General features: G+C 45.3%; 1 protein-coding gene across 6 annotated transcripts in view; it reads right to left on the bottom strand.

The window, feature by feature from the left end:
* The window catches only part of MYO10 (myosin X), a 225,388-nt gene that overhangs the window by 61,737 nt on the left and 144,902 nt on the right, over positions 1-18,749 (bottom strand). For all 6 annotated transcript variants that reach the window (XM_053201948.1, XM_053201955.1, XM_053201951.1 and 3 more), the window contains 2 exons: positions 17,928-18,036; positions 15,051-15,131 (listed from right to left, as the gene is read on the bottom strand). In XM_053201948.1, the coding sequence (XP_053057923.1) occupies positions 15,051-15,131; positions 17,928-18,036 (190 nt within the window). The remainder of the gene's footprint in view (positions 1-15,050; positions 15,132-17,927; positions 18,037-18,749) is intronic.

Genomic DNA, 18,749 nt, shown 5'->3' with positions numbered 1-18,749 from the left:
TCCCATCCCTGGGGCCCCGACAGAGTCCCAAACACTGCAGCAGCCAGACGGAGGGCCAGGCTTCTGAACTGTTTGGCTCAAGATGCTTAAATTTGATGCTCCTCCCCCACGGTCCCCCAAATGGGGAAAGAGCCTAATGTGTGATGGGCTGCACTAGCTCGTCCGTAGCCTGGCACTTTGCTTTAAGGCACTGATGCCTGAGAATCCATATGAAAGAGGGTTTTAAGTTGAACACTAGTCCACTAAGCAAAATGGTAAATAAATAAAAGGGATATATACAGAGAACAAACACGTTCCTAAATCCGAGGCCACAGGAAAACATGTATGACAATAAAATGCTCTTTTCTCTTCACCTCTCTCAGAAGAACACATCCATCCACTTCCTTTAGCGACCCCATTTACTTGAACAGCATTCCCCAGTTCTGGATTTAAAGAATAGTTTTCAGTGTTCTTTTCCCACAAATGTATCTTTTTCTACATTTGCTTTTAAACGAATGTACCTCCTTTATAAATTCTATCTGAGGGTGCGGTGCCAACTTCAGTAAGTGGTGAAGAGACACGACGGACAGACAGGTCAGGGAGCCTGGGTGGCTCAGGCGGTTAAGTGTCCAACTCTTGATTTCAGCTCAGGTCATGATCTCACAGTTCGTGAGATTGAGCCCCGCGTCAGGCTCTGTGCTGACAGTGTGGAGCCTGCTTGGGGTTCTCTCTCCCCCTCCTCTCTCTGCCCCTCCCCCTGATCATGCTTTCTCTCTCTCTTTCAAAATAAATAAATAAACAATAAAAATAAATACAAAGGACAGGTCATGAGAGGAAATGAACATCTCTATTTGCTGGGACAGCCACACAATTACCATTGGTGGTCTCTCCCAAGAGAGGTTCGTTACCTCTTTCCATGACAAACAGAATAATTATTATGTACTAGCCAGGAGAGACCATCCGTGGCCATTGTGTGTCATTGTGAGCTGGGAGTTTTACAGATATGATCAGTCAATCCTTGTAACCACCATCCTAAAAGGGGTAGACTTCTGTCCTTACTCCATCAAGAAGAACACAGACAACCTAAAAGATAGACCAGGGACATGTGGTGGGACAGCATTTCCTAGAAAACCTCGCTCAGTCTACCACAATATGTGGCCTCCTGATACATCCTCATAATTTTTTTTAAGTTTATTTATTTATTTTGAGAGAGGGAGAGAGGAAGAGAGAATGAATATGTGCAAGGGAGGGGCAGAGAGAGGGGGAGACAGAGGACCCGGAGCCACTTCGTACTGACAGAAGAGAACCCAATGTGGGGCTCAAACTCACAAACTGAGACCATAACCCAAGCCAAAGTCAGAAGCTTAACCAACTAAGCCACCCAGGTGCCCCACACCTTCATAAATTATTTTAATCCAAAAACGTTTCAGTAACCCGTTTTATCATCCGGTCACCGATTTATTGTCTAAAGGACACACTGCCTTATTCACTAGCAAGCAGCAACAAAATCAACTTGTTCTCTGAGAGTGATGAAAGTCTTATGACATTAGCCCCAGAATACGTAGAGAAACAGTTCCAGGTTAGTAGACTGCTACAGTCACTGGGCTGGGCAGGACAGGTGTTGAATTAGAGTTTAAGTTCTGTGATTTAGGCAAGAAAACTGCTGGGATTACAACCACGATGATGATCTATCATACTCTGGGGAGCACTCAACAAATGCTCCGGGGTCAGTCTCTGCATTTCCCCACGTCGGTGTTTCAGCATCTGAGGCCAGTCTGTGATTATGAGCAGAAACAGAAAGGATTCAGACATGATCCGTTCATGGCTTTGCTCCTTCCTCCATTTTGGCACCCGGTCCTCAACATAGTTAATATTCAACTGAAGAGCGTCCATTCCTTTGTGCCCATACACCAGGGCCCCCCTTGGCGGTTTTTACAGCTCCCACCGCACCTGCCAGAGGCGTGTTAGGCACGGTAACTAAAATGACCAGAACGGAGAACAGAAAAGCCTGGGCATCCAGGTCGGTTGCTAAAGGTGCTTCCCATAGTTCCAAACCACCTTCTCAATCATTTAAAAACGTCAACATGTTGTAACAAGGAGCGTGGATGTGCTGGGAGCAGGCAAGGTGAGTAATGGAGAACAAGCAGCTATTGTATTGTAGCTAATTTTTTCTAATCGAGCATGAGAAGGGAAAGGCTTTAACTCTGTGGACACTGGCCAAGCCCCAAGTGTGTGTAAACCAGGAAATGCCTCCAGCACAGCTCCAGAGAGCAGGAGCTCCCAAAATCTGCCGATGCAGCAGGGCTCCAGACAATGACCGGTCTAAGAGATGGTCACTTACAAGGAGCTTTGTGGTGTTTTGTATCTTTTTCACCTTTGTCGCCTGGCCCTGAGTGCCAGCAGGTGTGTTCGAATCCTGGGAATCCAAATCCAAATCCAAATGACGCCATTATCAGGTCAAAACTGCCCTTGCACCTCGGCGAAGGACCTCCTTTCCCTAATTTGCATGGGACCTGGGAGTAACAGCCCCCAGGACCTGCAAGTGAGGTCTGATATAAATCGAACTGTCAGAGTTTCAATGGAATTGATTGATGCAGTGACATCAGTGAATCAAATATATAGGGCCAATGTGTCAGAGTCAATACTAAAACAAACAAACCCCCCCAAAATAGAGAGAAGATAGAGAAGGAAATGAAAAGAAGCCAGGCTGATTTTCTTTCTGCAATTTCTCAAGCCACAATTAACATATTAAAGACGCCTTACATTTGGCCCTCATAATCTGTGGCATTTGACTCCACAAATTTGCTTTAGTGTTCTACTTATGTACTGTAATATCCCTAATGAAACTGTCCCAGTGGAAAAAATATCCAGGTACCCAAGAGTTCATCCCCGAACCCTTGTGCTTTCCCTGCGGGCTCAAAGGCAGAAATCTCATCCAACCTTATGATGCATATTCCTACTTCATTTTCTCGTGTCTCTGAAGGGACTTTTAAAAAAGCTTTACTTGACAGTTTCTGAACCATTCGTTTGGTAGCGAAATTTTCACCGTTGTAAACGTGGAGGGGATTGAGGCGGGAACGCAATATTTTTCACAAGGACACTGGTCTTGCATTTCATAAAGGCAAGCGGAGTATAGCCCAGCGTAACTCCAAAGCTAAACAGTATTCCTTTTTCAGTGCAACATTGACAAATGGGGCATCTGGCACACTTTAATGAGCCGTTTTAGCCTTTCAGGGCGGCTGAAACTAGGCCACCCATTCATCTGAGAAAGTGGGTAGCACAGAGCAATTACGTAATCCTGCCAGGCGCATCGATATTAAGGGCACCCCACCCCACCCCCACTTCACGCGTCCTAGTAGATTACGTACTAGGAAACAATACATGTTAGCAAATGACTCCATCAATACCTCTGGAAAAATGTTAAGCGATATGAAATTTTCTATTTTCACCACACAGCCAACAGCAAAACACGAGGTTCAAAGCCCTGACAACTGGTGCAAGTTCAATTGTACACAGATGCCATTTTTTTAACCGCGAGCAAAGGAAAAACAGGATAAAAACCAAGAAATAATCTGCATGGACACCATAACCCAGTGGCCGCCAACCAGGGCGATTTTGCCTCCTGGGGGGAGATTTGGGGATGCCTGGGGGCAACAGGGCTGTCGCTGGCATCTACTGGGTAGAAGAAAGCAGGGTTGCTGCCATATATTCTACACTGCCCAGGACAGGGCCCCACGGCAAAGGATCGCCCCGTCCGACGTGTCAACGGCACCGCGGTGGAGATCTCCTACTATAACCTGAGAAATCAGAAACACCCGATTAAACAAGGAGGGGGAAGGTAAAGAAGGGGAAATTTAATTATGAACGCATTCTAACCTGAAGTGTGCTGCAGGCGACAGGGCAGCCCAGAACTAGCCAACTTTAGGAAACTAGAAAAGAAGTCAGTTACAAAATGAGGCTAAGGGGCCAAAGCCTGAGGAGGAGGGCCCCGGGCTGGGAAAACACGGTGCTGAGGGACTCACCTAGCTGCGGGCCGGAGGAGAGAAGGGAGCATTTCTGCAGGAGCGGGCAGGTGAGGAGGAGGGCAGAGGGTGAGGCCAGGCCTACAGCTCGGGAACCAGTCAAGAGAAAGGGGGAGGGGAGAGGCCCAGTCAGACAGGTGCCAGGAAGGCGGGGTGGCTGGCGAGGTCACAGGCCTGGGGGCCTGGGGGGCGTGCGGGGAGGGGATTGGGAGGGCGGGGCAGCAAGAACCCAACCTGGAGGCTTCCGGCACCAGGGAGGCCGGGGCAGTTTAGAGAGCAGAGCGTTAGAAATAAGTAAACGGGCATGGCCTCTCTTTGCAAACAGCGGTGAGCGCTGCCCAGGGGAGCATTCCCCATACACTCCCACCTCCCCGCCCGCTTCAGTATAGATTTCTACATTAAATGTTTCAGACTGTTTAGAGACATTGGGTATAAAGAGAGTGTGACCAAGGAGAAGGAACCCTGAGCAAGGGAACGTTTGACAGCACAAGAGGGAAAAATGGATGGAAGGCTGTCCCAGAAGAGGCAAGGAAACGCTATCCAGAACACAGGATGAGACTGGTCTTGGGGAAGGCTGCCACAGTGGGAACTCCCCGGGTGCGTATAATGGTCGTCCCTGCCCCTACCACCTCCGGACGTGTTGTGAAAAAGCAACACGAAACCAAGACACTCATTCAGTCTACACACTGCCAAAATTATCTCCCTATTTTATTTCTTTGATCACACTATTGAAGTCGCAGGCCATTTTCCATTGGCGTATCACCTTTTGCGAATTTCGCATTCATGTGTTTCACTCACTTTTCTATCAGAACATTGGATTTCCTTACCGATTTCTAAGGGCTCTTTTTTAAGGCTATAAATCCCCTGTGAGACACGTTGCAAAATATTTTTCCTGTTTGTTGTTGGCTGGCCTTAAGTGAAGAACAATTTGGCCCTGGGTATGTATACGTCAAAGTCACGACAGTGCAGGCCATGATTTAGCAAATACGCTGACAAATTTTACCTTTAAAAAACAATCTTGAGCGTGCACCAGTATTCATACACATGAATAATGCAGAAACACTGTTGACGACGAGGAAATAATCCAGTAATAGAATCTATTTGAAAGCACAGCCCCTGACAATTCTTTAGTCATGGGGGAAAAAAAGGCACGGGAATGTTTTAAGATACAGTAAGCTAATAAAAAGTCAATTACAAAATGAAGAGTAGACTATAATTTACATAAAGGTTAAACCATTTAAATTTGTATTTCGCACGTTTTCCAAATAGTCTAGAATCAAGCAGTAGTGCCTTCATACCGAGGAGGGTTGAAGGCAAACCCCTGTGGTGGTGTTTGTATTATTGTTACTATTTACTGTAGTATTTCTGTGTATCAGGGAAAGAGCCAGCCTTGAGGAAGGACAAGAACACCCCAGGGTCAAAGGGCAACACAGCAAAATGCTGAACAAAGTATGGAGGTGCAGAGGGCCTCCTCTAAGGCTGTGAGAAGATGCAGGGAGGCTGACTCTGAGCCCGAGCACCAGGCCACAATTCATCCCCCTGTTCTACCCTCTGGTCTGGGCTCAAACCTGGGCCCTTTGCTCCGGAGTCATCGAGGGGAACCGACTGTTCCTAAAGTTGCTGGGCGGCAGTGGGGAGTTTTAGAACAAAGTCTCTAACAGCAATCACTCACACTCACGCTCACACACACACACACACACACACACACACGAAGGGGGCTGGTGAAAATGCCAATGCAAGGCCATTTAAGTTAGACGACCAAAAAACCCCACAAACAAACCCACCGCCCCACAGTCTGCATAAAAGGGACAGGAGGGTCTGGGATTTGCTCAAATGCTGGAGTGGGGCTGCTATTCTGATTGGTCACTATTTCCAGAAGTTCAGGAAGAAGAGCCAAAGTAAAGATGCACAGTGGGAGGGCTGAGGGCTATAACCATCTGATACGGTGGGCAGGAGGGGGGCGGGGAAAAAATGTTTACTCCATCGTGGCAGCTGTCACTTCCCAGGTAGGAAGCTCTCAGTGTAGATGGGCTGGTGTCTGTAATCAGTCTTCCCAAAAAGTATTCTTTAACAAGGTGGGGCACTCATCAGGGACAGCGAGTGAGCGAAACAGTGCTCAGCAGAGTGACGTGTATGGTGTCACTCTAGTCCTGGGGCCAAGCAATGGGATTCTGAAGCTGGGGATCTACATACTTAACCAGCACGGAAATATGGGTAAGGAAAGTCAGTACGAGCGAGGCAGAGATAAGTGGTAATTTCCCACTGGTGACTAACACTCTTCCGAGGGCATTTCATTTTACGTCAGATTAATTACTTGTAAGACTGTTAAACCAGATGGTAAAACACATTCTAACATTAGGTTTTCACCTAGCGCTGGAAATTTATTTCCATGAGAGTAGATTTAGCTAAGCAGCAGTCAGCCACATTATTATTCCTTTCTTTTAAATGTAGCTCGATTTAATATGAAAGACCACCTTCACATTTAAAACTTACTCCCTTAAAGGGCACTTTTAGCAAATGAATGGAAATCCACAGAACACATTCAAGTGTCCGTGGAGGCAGAGATTAGCATTTCAGACGCTCTTTATTATGTTCTTTCTTTGGGGACACCTACTTGGGGACTAAGAGAATCTCGGCCAAAAGTGCCTGATCTGGTTTCTCTGGGCAGATTGCAAACTTCTGGCATGGGTCTGCTTGTGTGAAATCAGCACATGATAGTCAACGGATGACCAAAGGACTCCCATAACTTCTCCATTTCCACATTTGTGTACAAACCAATTTATAACACAATTTAAAAACCAAAAATTCCGCTTGGGCAGATTTCCTTAAAAGGTTCACACCAAGTACAAGGAGAAGCTGCAAGCCTGTAACGTGTAAACTTTTAAACGCCTCGAGATAGCAAATTCAAACAAAAGAAACCACCGCGAGCAATCTCCCCTCCCAACCTCACATTAAAAAATGGTTTTTCCTGTAAAAGGTGAATTGCCTCTCAAAAGCATATCCCATTATCCACGCCTTACGCGACCATGTCCTTCATTCTTACAAAGCATTAGCAGTTCAAACTTGGAAATGCCATCAAGATCAGTACTTACCCACCTGTTGAGAAATTAAACAGGTCTGGTGCTCAGGGAGACGGAAAACCCGTCTCTCCCCGGTTTAAAGAATGTCTCCACAGAATTTCCCGCTACCATCATCGTTCCAAGGCACGTGAAACTTTGAAGCGGCTCAAATAAGAGAAGAGCTCCTACCTTGGGTTCCTTGTGCCCGTTCAGCTTTTGTCCCCTGTAAATGGCGGCATCTTTAGCAGTCCGGACTACAGGCATCTGAGGCAACGGACACAAAAACGGGCTTTCTTTGGCTCGCTGGTGTTCCCAGGCTTTTATGTGGTGTCTTGGGCTCTGCCTGCTTAATTCATTCCTGATTCTACTGAAAGGAAGTCCAGGCTGGCGGGGATTTGCAATTGCTGACGATACTTTTAACTGCAGGAGCTAACTAACCCGCCCCCCCCCGCCCCCCCACTGCACCAAGAAATGTGTAAAGACATGTGAAGGCCCCCGAGATCTTAAAAGATGGCCCAGGACTAAAAAAGCAAAAATAAAAATCAAAAGCCACGGGACAAAATCACGCAATTTAGTTGTGACCTTGCAAGGTCCGCCCAGAGAACAACTCTCTTCACTTGAGCGGGGCTTCATTTATGGCTATTTATCCTCGCCTTTGCAGAGCGGGACTGAATAGTTGCCATGACAACATGGTAAACAGGATTCAAGTGACCGCGGAGGGGTTTAATGGGATTGTTTTGTTTGGGGGAGAAGAATGGTGGCTTGAATGCTTCCTTCACCAAAATTTCCTGAAAAGGTAAAGCTGTCTTTTTAGAAGTCGTCCGTATGTGACGTTCTCAAAAGTTAAAAGACGCTGGCAGTGGGCACTCCAGTGACGGGAGAGCAGACAACATGAGTGGCAGTCAGAAAGACAGGAAGAATTATGGAAGGCCATTCAGGGCTAAGTGGGCATTTTCCAGTAAGTACGTGGAAGAAACGGAACCACCCCTACAGGCTGCAAACCTAACTGAACGGAGAGAGGAATCAAAGGGGCTGACAATCCAGGTGGTTCTAAAATGTCCTTAGCTCCCTGGGGCTCCAGATGCTTTTGCGCTCCCTGCTTTCTCGGGTAGTTTTTTTGTTTGTTTGTTTCTTCTGCAGAAAACCGTGTCACTCACATTTTATCCTGTGCAAGAGAAACCACATTCTCTGGGCCTCAAGTTTTGTCCCACTGGAAACAATCCCGTTCTTATAAAATATTACTTGAGAAAGATGTTCGTTGTACTGTGAGTAGATTGGGAACATTTGGCATTTTGACACTGGATGACAGTGTGCGTATGTCAAAGCTCAGAGAGCCTTACAACACAGCTAACCTTAAGCTGGGCTTTAGAGCTTTGGGCTTTAGAATACTGGTTCATGAATCATCATAAACGTGCCGCACTCGTGTACCATGTTAATAAGAGGGGAAATTGTGTGTGTGTGTGTGTGTGTGTGTGTGTTGAGGGGCATGGAGAATGACATGGAAACCCCATGCTATATGCTCAAGTTTTCTGTAAATGAAAGTCACCTTTAGGGGCACCTGGCTGGCTCAGTTAGTAGAACATCTCACTCTTGATCTCAAGGTCATGAGTTCAAGCCCCATATTGGGTATAGAGATTACTTAAAAAGAAAAAATAAAGTCAATTTTAAAACACCCGAAATAAGGGGCACCTGGGTGGCTGAGTCGGCTAAGCGTCTGACTTCAACCCAGGTCATGGTCTCACGGTTCGTGAGTTCAAGCCCCACGTCGGGCTCTGTGCTGACGGCTCAGAGCCTGGACCCTGCTTCGGATTCTGTGTCTCCCTCTCCCTCTGCCCCTCCCCACTCGTGCTTTCTCTCTCTCTCTCCAAAATAAAAACATTTTAAAACGTTTTAAAAACAACTGAAAGAAACGTTCATCCCATAACAACATCAAGGACTTAAAAGGAAAAGGTCTGGCAACAGCTTTAGGAAGCTTTCCCCGTGGTCCAGCATAAATTGGGGTTTGCATTCACGAGGATGGAGTGAGCTGTAAAACGCTGAGCATGGTCTCTAGCCCCAACCTATAGCGCGGGTGTGCAATCTTTCTCATGGTCCAATGCAGCTGTTTCGTGTCCCCCTTGGCTCATTTAATACCTACAGTTGCTTCCCTACACGGGCACTGTCCCCAGACACGCCTCAGGGAGGAGGAAGCAAACCCAAGGCCAGGGGACCATTCAGTGACAAGAGTGTGGGACAGAAGAGAGGGAGACAGAAGATTCCAAGCAGGCTCTGCACAGCAGTGAGCCCAACGCGGGACTCAAACTCACGAACCGTGAGATCATGACCTGAGCCAAAGTCAGATGCCCAATTAACCGAGCCACCCAGGCGCCCCTAATTTTTTTTCTTAAGTGGCAAGTTAGGTCTAGATCTTTGGCAAAGTTAAGCCCTCGTGTACCACGAGTGGGTGTACAATGTACTTGGATTAGCAATTCGATTCTGTGCTCACTTACTGAGCACATCCTGTGACCGCAACACTGAGCTATGCAGCAGGACGCAAAGACGGGCAAGGCAGGTCCTATGAAGCTGTATTTGGTTAAGATCCTCTGTACGCATGGAACACTTTATTCAGAAAAATAAGATTAGGGTAGAGAGATCAAAGACGAAAAAAAAGTTGCTTCCGTAAACTTCAGTAAGGCTGATGAGACAGAAGATGAACAAAATGAGATACAGGAGATACAGGAAGAACAGGACAAAAATTCAAGGTAGGAAATATGCCACATTATCATCAGCATTTTTAAAGAAATGTTTGGTCTTTAAAAAAAAAGGGGGGGGGAGGGCTGGCTCAGTGGGTAGAGCGGGTAACTCTTGATCTCAGGGCCAGGAATTTAAGCCCACATTGGGTGTAGAGCTTACTTAAAAACCCAAAAACCGGAAAAACAAAAACAAAAACAAAAAAAACCCATAAGAAAGCAAACGGCAGGCAGCATCTGGATGACACAAATATAACCGCCCAGGACTACAGGTGCTGAATTCATTAATTCATTCATCGAATCATTATGCCTCTGGAAGCAGAGGGTTAGGTTCTCGTAACGCCTGCACACTGTTCTCACTTCCTGTGCGGTCCCAGCCTGTCTCCGGTGTCGTCCAACTGGGGAATCTAGTCTGGTATCAATGGGGGCACCATGAAAGAGAGGGACACAGGTCATCGGGATTCATTGAAGTGCAAAGCACGGCGTCCTCTCCAGTCTTTGAAAGACGATTGTGTGAGAAGGCTGATAGGTCCATGTGTCTCAGGGTACACAGACAGTGCTTCCAGACAAGCCACCACGGTCAGGCTAACCCTGTGTCTCCCGCTCTGTACTCCCACCGGATATTCCAATGTCCAGCAAATATGACTGCAGTCCTCCCTCACAGACCCCATGGTTTCCCTTCCCTGGGGCCTGGTCTCCAGCCTTCCCTTGGCATGGACGTCCCTCTCCTCACTCCTCCCCTCTTCCCTTAGGAAAACCTCCCTCCAAGCAGCCAGCTTGGCTAGAAGCCTTCCTCCACCAGCCACCGGCCTTGGGGAGATTCAGGTGACCCAAGTCCTGCCTTTTTGGAGGAGACTCTGACAGAATCTTTAAGGACGCCGCTACGTTGGGTTAAAAGCTTGAAGAGGATGCTGCAGGAATCGAAGGCTTCCCCACCTTGGAAGGCGAGGGCTCCTCAGCTCACAACTGCAGAAGGAACGGTGAGGACGGCCGGCCAGCCACGTTCCTGACAAGTGACAGCCCACAGCGTCTGCAGGAAGTGGCCTCGCTTTCCTCCCATGGGAGCCTGGGAACTGCAGACAGCCAGTGCTCACACCCCCGAAGGTTTTCCTGATATTTATCAGTCCGTTCCCTTCTTTAATTCTGTCCTGCACCTCCTCAGGGTTTTTCTGAGGAATGTTAATGACAGACTTTTCTGACTAGAACTTATTTGCTAAAATACCAGGCGGGGAGAAAGGGGAGAGATCACAGGCCTTGGGACACCCTTGGGGAGAAATTCTGATGAAGCAAGGCAAGTTTCCTTTGTTACGGAAATCTGCTGTTGGTTTGGACCCTTTGAGCCAGAAACTACCACTGCCTCACAAGCCACAATAGACAAAAGCTAACAGGCTACATTGCCAACTAAAAACTGTCTCATGGAGAACTCTGCCCCTTGGAAACGCCACAATTCTAAGTCAAGGAGAAGATTACATCCTTCGGTGCTATGTGTAAGCCAGAGAACTGACTGCTCACTACCCCCTATGGGGAGGGGGGCTTACTTTGTAATTTTATTTTAAATTTTACTTCCAGTATAGTTAACACACAGCGTTCTGTCGGTTTCAATTCAACACTTCCATACTACACCCAGTGTTCACAACCATGAGCGCGCTCCTTAATCCCCATCATCTATTTCACCCATCCCCCACCCACCTCCCCTCTGGTAACCAACAGTTGGTTCTCTACAGGCAAGAGCTTCTTGGCTCGCCTGTCTTCTTCTCTTTGCTCCTTGGTTTCTTAAATCCCACATAGGAGTGAAATCACACGGTGTTTGTCTTTCTCAGGCGTATTTGGCTTAGCCTCAGACTCCAGCTCCATCCATGTCGTTAGCCAATGGCAGGATTTCATTCTTTGTTTACGGCTGAGTAATACTCCATCGTCTAAGAGGTAGGCTTTTTCAACTTCACCTTGTGACTCAGCCCCAGGATTCCTCAACGCGAGTGAAATGTCTTTTATACAACGTCTAAGATCAGCTTCATGTTGCGCATGACAAAAAGTCCACAATTATTACAGCTGAACTGACATAATGTCCTAGCATTTCAGTCCAATTCTCCCCATTTGCACTTGGCCTTCAAAGCAAAACACAAAAGTGCCAAGTAACAAAAACCCTGTAATATTTCCAGCAAAGGATTTCCCAATGCTTTAGGCCCAAGGACCCACTCAGAGCTTCATGCATTTGCCAAGGAGGGGAGGCAGCTTGCCCTGCAAGCTTGGGGCCCACTGGGCGTGTACTCACATTCACAAGGCCACCATGGTAACCTTGGATATGCTCCCAAAAGCACAAGGCCACATTTCTTTAGGTCACAGACTTGAAGGCCACTGCCTTTATCCCTCTGGTCATAGAGTTGTCAAAAATGAACCCTCTAGAATCTGCCCAAACCTATGACCCATGTTCCTTCATGAAGCACAAAATACTTCCATATACGTAAGTTCGAATACATCCTCTGAAGGTTCCCCCTAAGGAGCAAATGACCAGAAAAGGGTATGAAGTAAGAGACATGGTCTCATCCCTTCATGCCAGAAATATACACTCCTCTTCTATGGGGCAAAGGCTGGCAAGATTTTCCCCGTGAGATTTCTAGAAGCACTGATCTTAGGACAAAAGAAAGCTCACAATAAACTCCAAATGAGGGTTGTTTACATACATTTCATATAACATCATCAACAGGAGCACTCAGATATTTTCAGTGGAACCAAATGAATGCTAAGCAAGCCATAATTAACGATTTCCAGATTCTAATTAGCATCTTCGCACTTAAAATCACACCTACGTCTTGGGCCTCAGACCAGAAGGTTCACGTGTCTGTGCCTTCACTTTCTGGGTGCATCTGAAATGGTACCGAGATGTTTTTCCAAAGTCTCCTACGGTCCAACTCTTGGTGAGTATTAATTAGTTTCTGCCACAGAACAGGTGATGGGAAGACTGTGAGAAGTACTTATGAAACATGAGGTTGGATTGGCTCATTTCTTTAAATGCAAAAACCAAAGCAATTAGGGACAGTCACATCCCAGCAAGAAAAAAATAAACATCAGTCAAAGGTAATCTCTTCAATATTCTGCCTGCTGAAGACTGTTCAAGCAGGCCTAATTTCAAAAGCTATTACAATTTCAAGGAAAAACTCCATGTCACCCAAGAAAGAAAACAAATACATGTGGGACTATGTTTTTCAAATTCAAATTTCTCTCCTTATAACAGTGCTGACATATGGCAGGTCCCCATTTTACTGAATCTAAGACACCGACACCTACAAACCTGCATGATTATGTTACACATACCCCTGAGAAAGGAACAGCGCTCCCAATTAAACTATTGCTCGCCAGAAGTTGTAAAATGCACCTCCAGTACCCAAGTCCTTAAATTGGGAACAAACAGCCTCTTTGAACGATGAAATACGGTATTATTATCCCTGTTGTGTAAAGAGGAAAAGTAAGAGAGGTTACACAGCTCCTGGGAGTACGTATAGACCCAAATCACAGAGTCCATATATATCGTAAAAACTGCCTATTGAGGTTATAAAGTGAGATATAGGGGCACCTGGGTGACTCAGGCAGTTAAGCGTCCGACTTCTGCTCAGGTCACGATCTCGTGGTCTGTGAGTTTGAGCCCTGCGTCAGGCTCTGTGCTGACAGCTCAGAGCCTGGAACCTGCTTCCGATTCTGTGTCTCCCCCTCTCTCTGCCCTTCCCATGCTCATGCTCTGTCTCTCAATTATAAATAAACGTTAAAAAAAAAAAATTAAAGAGAAGTAGAAAACAGCTGGCGTGGCATCTTGCTAGGTTTTAACTAGTAATTTCCTACGTTATGGCCAAAAACTACATATTGTTTATGCTGCCATTTTCTGTGATAATCTAAAACATTTTAATATAAATTCGAGACATGGAAAGGTGAGCTGTTTTTTTAAACCACCAGATCAGAGGCACAGATCTTCCATGTAAGACCAGTCTCCGTCGGCTGCTTTATGCCACACAAATACCAAATTCTCACCATCATGGGCTCATAGTGAGATAGCAAACTTAACAGGTTACTCGTCCTTACAAGCAGCATCCATTTTTACCTTCCTAGAAGACAGAGAGTTCAGTATCGTGGTTCTTATGAACATCTTTTTTTAATTTTTTTAATGTTTATTTATTTTTGAGACAGAGAGAGACAGAGCATGAATGGGGGAGGGTCGGAGAGAGAGGGAGACACAGAATCGGAAGCAGGCTCCAGGCTCTGAGCTGTCAGCCCAGAGCCCGACGCGGGGCTCAAACTCACGGACCGTGAGATCATGACCTGAGCCGAAGTCTGACGCTCAACCGACTGAGCCACCCAGGCGCCCCATGAACATCTTTAAACTATAAATGAGGAACCACTAATAGTAAGTCAAGGGCAACTGGGAAACAAGGTAAACAATAAGATCTAGTATCAGCAAAATTACTAGAATATAACCTAAGTCTCAAGAGAAACAGTTTTAGGTCAGATTCCTTCTCTTACGCCTTATGAGAACAGCATTTAGTTTTTTAACAAGAGGGGCTGCTGACATTACTGTCCTGTGGAGGGTTTTCCTCTCTTCGGGGAGATTACGAAGAGCTGATGTTTCCCAAAGCAAGACAATTTCTATTTTTCAACATTTGACGGCTAGTTTCCCATTTAGTCTTGGATTCAGCAATGACATACATTGATTACTAAATTTTCTTCGTTCAGACAGCTTCCTGTAACACTCATATTGTTTCTGATCAGGCTATGGCATTAAAACACTAAATTCACAGAGTCTACCCATGAAAACACACGATGACGCTCTATCAGGAATTATCAAATTAGGCATGACTACCTGGTCAGAGACCTTAAAAAAGTCAGCACCACTGCTTAGAATACAGACCCTTCATCATGCTTAACAAGAAAGCAAAATGAAAAACTAAACCAACCACAAAACATACACCAACCATCTCTTCCATAAGAGACAGCTGCCCAAGATTTTCAAACCAAATCCTTAAAAAAAAAAAAAAAAAAATTGTGAAGGTTTCACAAGGTTTCCTTTTAAACTAGATTTCTCTAAAGCTTAATGGCATCATTCAGAAGCAGAGAAGTAGGCCCAGGAGACAAAGGGAATTTTTCTATTTAATGTTAGGTTATAATAATGTCATATATGCTCCCAACCCTCTATGATGAAAGGGCTTTACAGACAGTGCCCGGGAGGCGGTGTCCTTAAAGACACAGCCTCAGTCTAGCGCTGCTGTAAATCTTACCTTCTGCGTGTTTGGCTTGATACAGCGAACAAAGAAAGGATTAGAGCAGCTTAGCGTTGCCATTAAGGAATGCAGGGAGTCCTATTAGAAAGAAAAAAGTATATGTTGATTTAGTCTCTTATTATGTCATTCTTTAGATTTCTCAGCATCTCAGGCACTCCTCAGAAACAGGAAGAAACAATAGAAATCACAGGAATAATTTTTTTTATGATTAATGGAATATTAAGTTTTAATACTGTCATTCTCATATAAGATAAAGCCAAGATGTTACAATCTATAGTCACTGAAATTACTTCACAATATACAAAACTCATTTGTCACTTCATTGGAAGAGTATCATTGGGGGGGAAAAAAAACCAATATTCTGTTAACCACCAGAAAGCAACTCTGGGCTATTTCGATGTTTGGTACAGAAAATCTGGGCTGAATGCAGTGTCCCACTGCAGGTTTTTTCCTCCTAATTCATTATTTCCATTAAGATGACAGTCTGTACCAATAATTCACACTTTCTCACTCTTACCCTGAAGTCACCAGGCAGATCAAGCTTCCATAATACCGCTTTATTATTATTTTTTAAATTTTTTGTTGCTATTGTGATGAATTTTTAACATTTCCCAATGCAGACAGAGCACGTAATGAACACTCATCACCAGCTTCTGCTCATGGCTAATCTCGTTTCATCCAATCCCCATCTGAGGACACCCTACGCCCAGCCCTTGTAGAAAACGGCGTTTTTAGTTCATCCCTCAAGATTTCAGTATGTGTTATCAAAGGCCAAACATTTCCAAACCTGTATGTAACCACCACAGCATCATCCGAAAAAGCTTGAACAAGAATTCCTTAATTCCAATCTTAAAAGAAGCAGGTGTCTCAGATTTCATACAAAAATCCTCAAGTGTCTCAAATTTCATAATTTTTAACTGGTCTGTTCCTTGAAATCAGAATGCAAATGAGGTTCCTGTGCTGTACTTAGGGTCTTTCAGTCTTTTAATCCACTGGGTTTCCCTCCATTTCTTTTTTCTTCTTACAATTTTGTGGAAAAAACTGGGTCGTCTACAGCACTACATTGGTTAGTTACTTCTCGGGTTCGAAAGCTTTAGGATTTCTCACAGGTGACCAAATGGCCTGGCATGTGTGGCCCTTCATATATATATATATATATATATTCATATATATTCTGGTGCCAATTTAACTCCCTATGAGACATTCTGTCTGCTGGCCTCACCGAATCAGTCTTCCGGGAACAAGACCCAACGTTCCTGCCTCAGGACTCCTCCTGCTCAGTCTCTCTACCTGGAAGGCCTGACTGCTCTCTGCCATTTCCTTGATTCCTAGTGCAATTTAATCCCCAAATACCCACAAAGCCTTCCAAGGCAACTCCAGACAACACTGCTCTAGAAAAAGGTAATATAACAACTCCACTGGGGGATTAGAAACCTAGGTTTTAGAGTCAGACAGGTACAGTTCAAATCCTAGCTTTAGTCCTCAGAGGGCCTGAATGGTCTCCATTTCTCCAAACCTCAGTTTCCTCATCTATAAAATGGGGACAATAGTATGTACTTAAAGATGGGAGAAATGAACTCAGATCATATACGTGAAGTGATTAGTGACTGGCACATAATACATACACAATAAATGGTAACTATTTTTTTTTTAATTTATTTGAGACAGATACCGTGTGAGTGGGGGAGGGGCAGAGGAAGGGGCGGGGGAGGGAATCCCAAGCAGGCCCCGTTGTCAGCACAGAGCCCAACATGGGGCTCAAACTCACAAACCGTGAGATCATGACCTTGAGCCGAAACCAAGAGTTAGATGTTTAACTGACTGAGCCTCCCAGGTGCCCCCACATGGCAACTGTTTTTATTATATCCTACCTAGGTCAAGCCTGCCCATCATATGTCATGATCCAGCTTTGTTAGCAAGGTTGGTGCGTATCTGGCTCATTGCCAACTACGTTGTACAACAGGCCTCACACAGAACCCCACCGGATGCATCCAACTCCAAATAACTAAGTGAAAGACTCTTTGAAGGCAGATTTAATAAATGTCTATTGACTCATATGCCTCTCTTTCTCTTCCTGTTAGGATTTGTTACTTGGGGGTAAAACAGAACAATTAAGGTCAGAAAATGGTCAGGGGCGCCTGGGTGGCTCAGTCGGTTCAGCGTCCAACTTTGGCTCAGGTCACGACCTCGTGGTTCGTGGGTTTGAGTCCCGCGCGTCAGATTCTGTGCTGACAGCTCAGAGCCTGGAGCCTGTTTCAGATTCTGTGTCTCCTGTCTCTCTGCCCCTCCCCCACTTGTGCTCCAGTTTCTCTCTCTCAAAAATAGACATTAAATTTTTTTTTTTTTTTCAAAAACGGTCTTCACATGCTCTACCTCTAAACTTTCTAAAATGGCTACATATTTACAATGCAAGTAGGAATGGTCCCTATTTCCCTGAATTCTGGGTATCTGGACAAGGTAACTGACATGGATCTTATTTAAATGCGTGCTTGCTCAGTCGTTATTCCCAGTTATGATACTGTAAACGTACCCGGGAAAAATACAAAAACCAAACATGGGAAGAAATACACTCTATATTCATACGAGCCTCTAAATACACATCAAGGTGACCCCAAACGGCCAGTCCTTCGACTTAGAATAGGCAGCTATTTAACAAGACAAAAAAAAAAAAAAAAACCCAACAACAAAAAAACCAAAAACCTACATGTTTTCATCTCAGAAAAAGTAGATTTTATTTCGAAAGCCCTCTCTGGTGACATAAAAGAAAACATTAAAAATAAACGCTTTCCTGGACCTCACGTACGCCAATCCCTGTTTCCAATTCCTAAAATCACAGCACCCATAAATTCGTGAAAGACAGCAGGACAGACTAACCTTGAACTGTGAGCTCACTGTGGGCCGTCGATGTTTGCTTCCACATTTCAAGGTATCCTGGTTATTGCGGCTTGAAACGTGTTCAAACAGGTCATAGATGAAGTCGAATCTGTGTGAGCAGAGAGGAGCAGGGCCATGAGGGGCACGCACCCGGTTATCAGGGGCTGGATTACTATAATTACAACACACTTTCCCGATGAAAGTAACACATCGAGTCCAGGAAGAGCTAAGACAACTTCCAAAGATTTCAAAACAACCACTGCCCGAGGGCTTTAGGCATTGGGGGGAAAAATGGTGGCCGCCTTCTGAGCCCCAGTCTTGCAGAAGACAAACGGATTGGGATGAAAGTGACCCGGGGTGGCATGCCAGCAAGGAGCCCTGTGTTTCCAGAGTGCCACCTATGCTTCTGCACCCCGCTGTCTTTGCCCGTAGGAGGGAGATGTTTTCGCACATCTCACTGTATTTCGAAGATCCAACCAGTTCACAGAGGGAAAAGTGAGATCTGCAGTGAAACACAGTAGGGTTTCCATCCAGCCTCCACCCCTTCCAAGCTACAGGACCAGGGCAGATGTTTGACTTAGCCTCATTTTTCTCCTCTGCAAAAGGAGGGTAAGTTAAGAATTTGTCCCACTGTGCTGGCGGTGGGGTGGGGAATGAAATGAGAAAATGTATACAAAAGGCTGAGCACGGTGCCCGGCACAGCGTCAACACTCATGTTAGTTTGTTGCTGTTAACGCTGAAAAGCTCTATAAAATTGCCCCTACTAATAAAAAGTAAAAGGCTTCCAATAATTTTTTTTTTTGTTTACTTACTTTTGAGAGA

This window comes from Acinonyx jubatus, chromosome A1, assembly GCF_027475565.1.
Source record: "Acinonyx jubatus isolate Ajub_Pintada_27869175 chromosome A1, VMU_Ajub_asm_v1.0, whole genome shotgun sequence".
Lineage (NCBI taxonomy): Eukaryota > Metazoa > Chordata > Mammalia > Carnivora > Felidae > Acinonyx > Acinonyx jubatus.
This window is presented reverse-complemented; position numbering and strand designations above follow the sequence as displayed.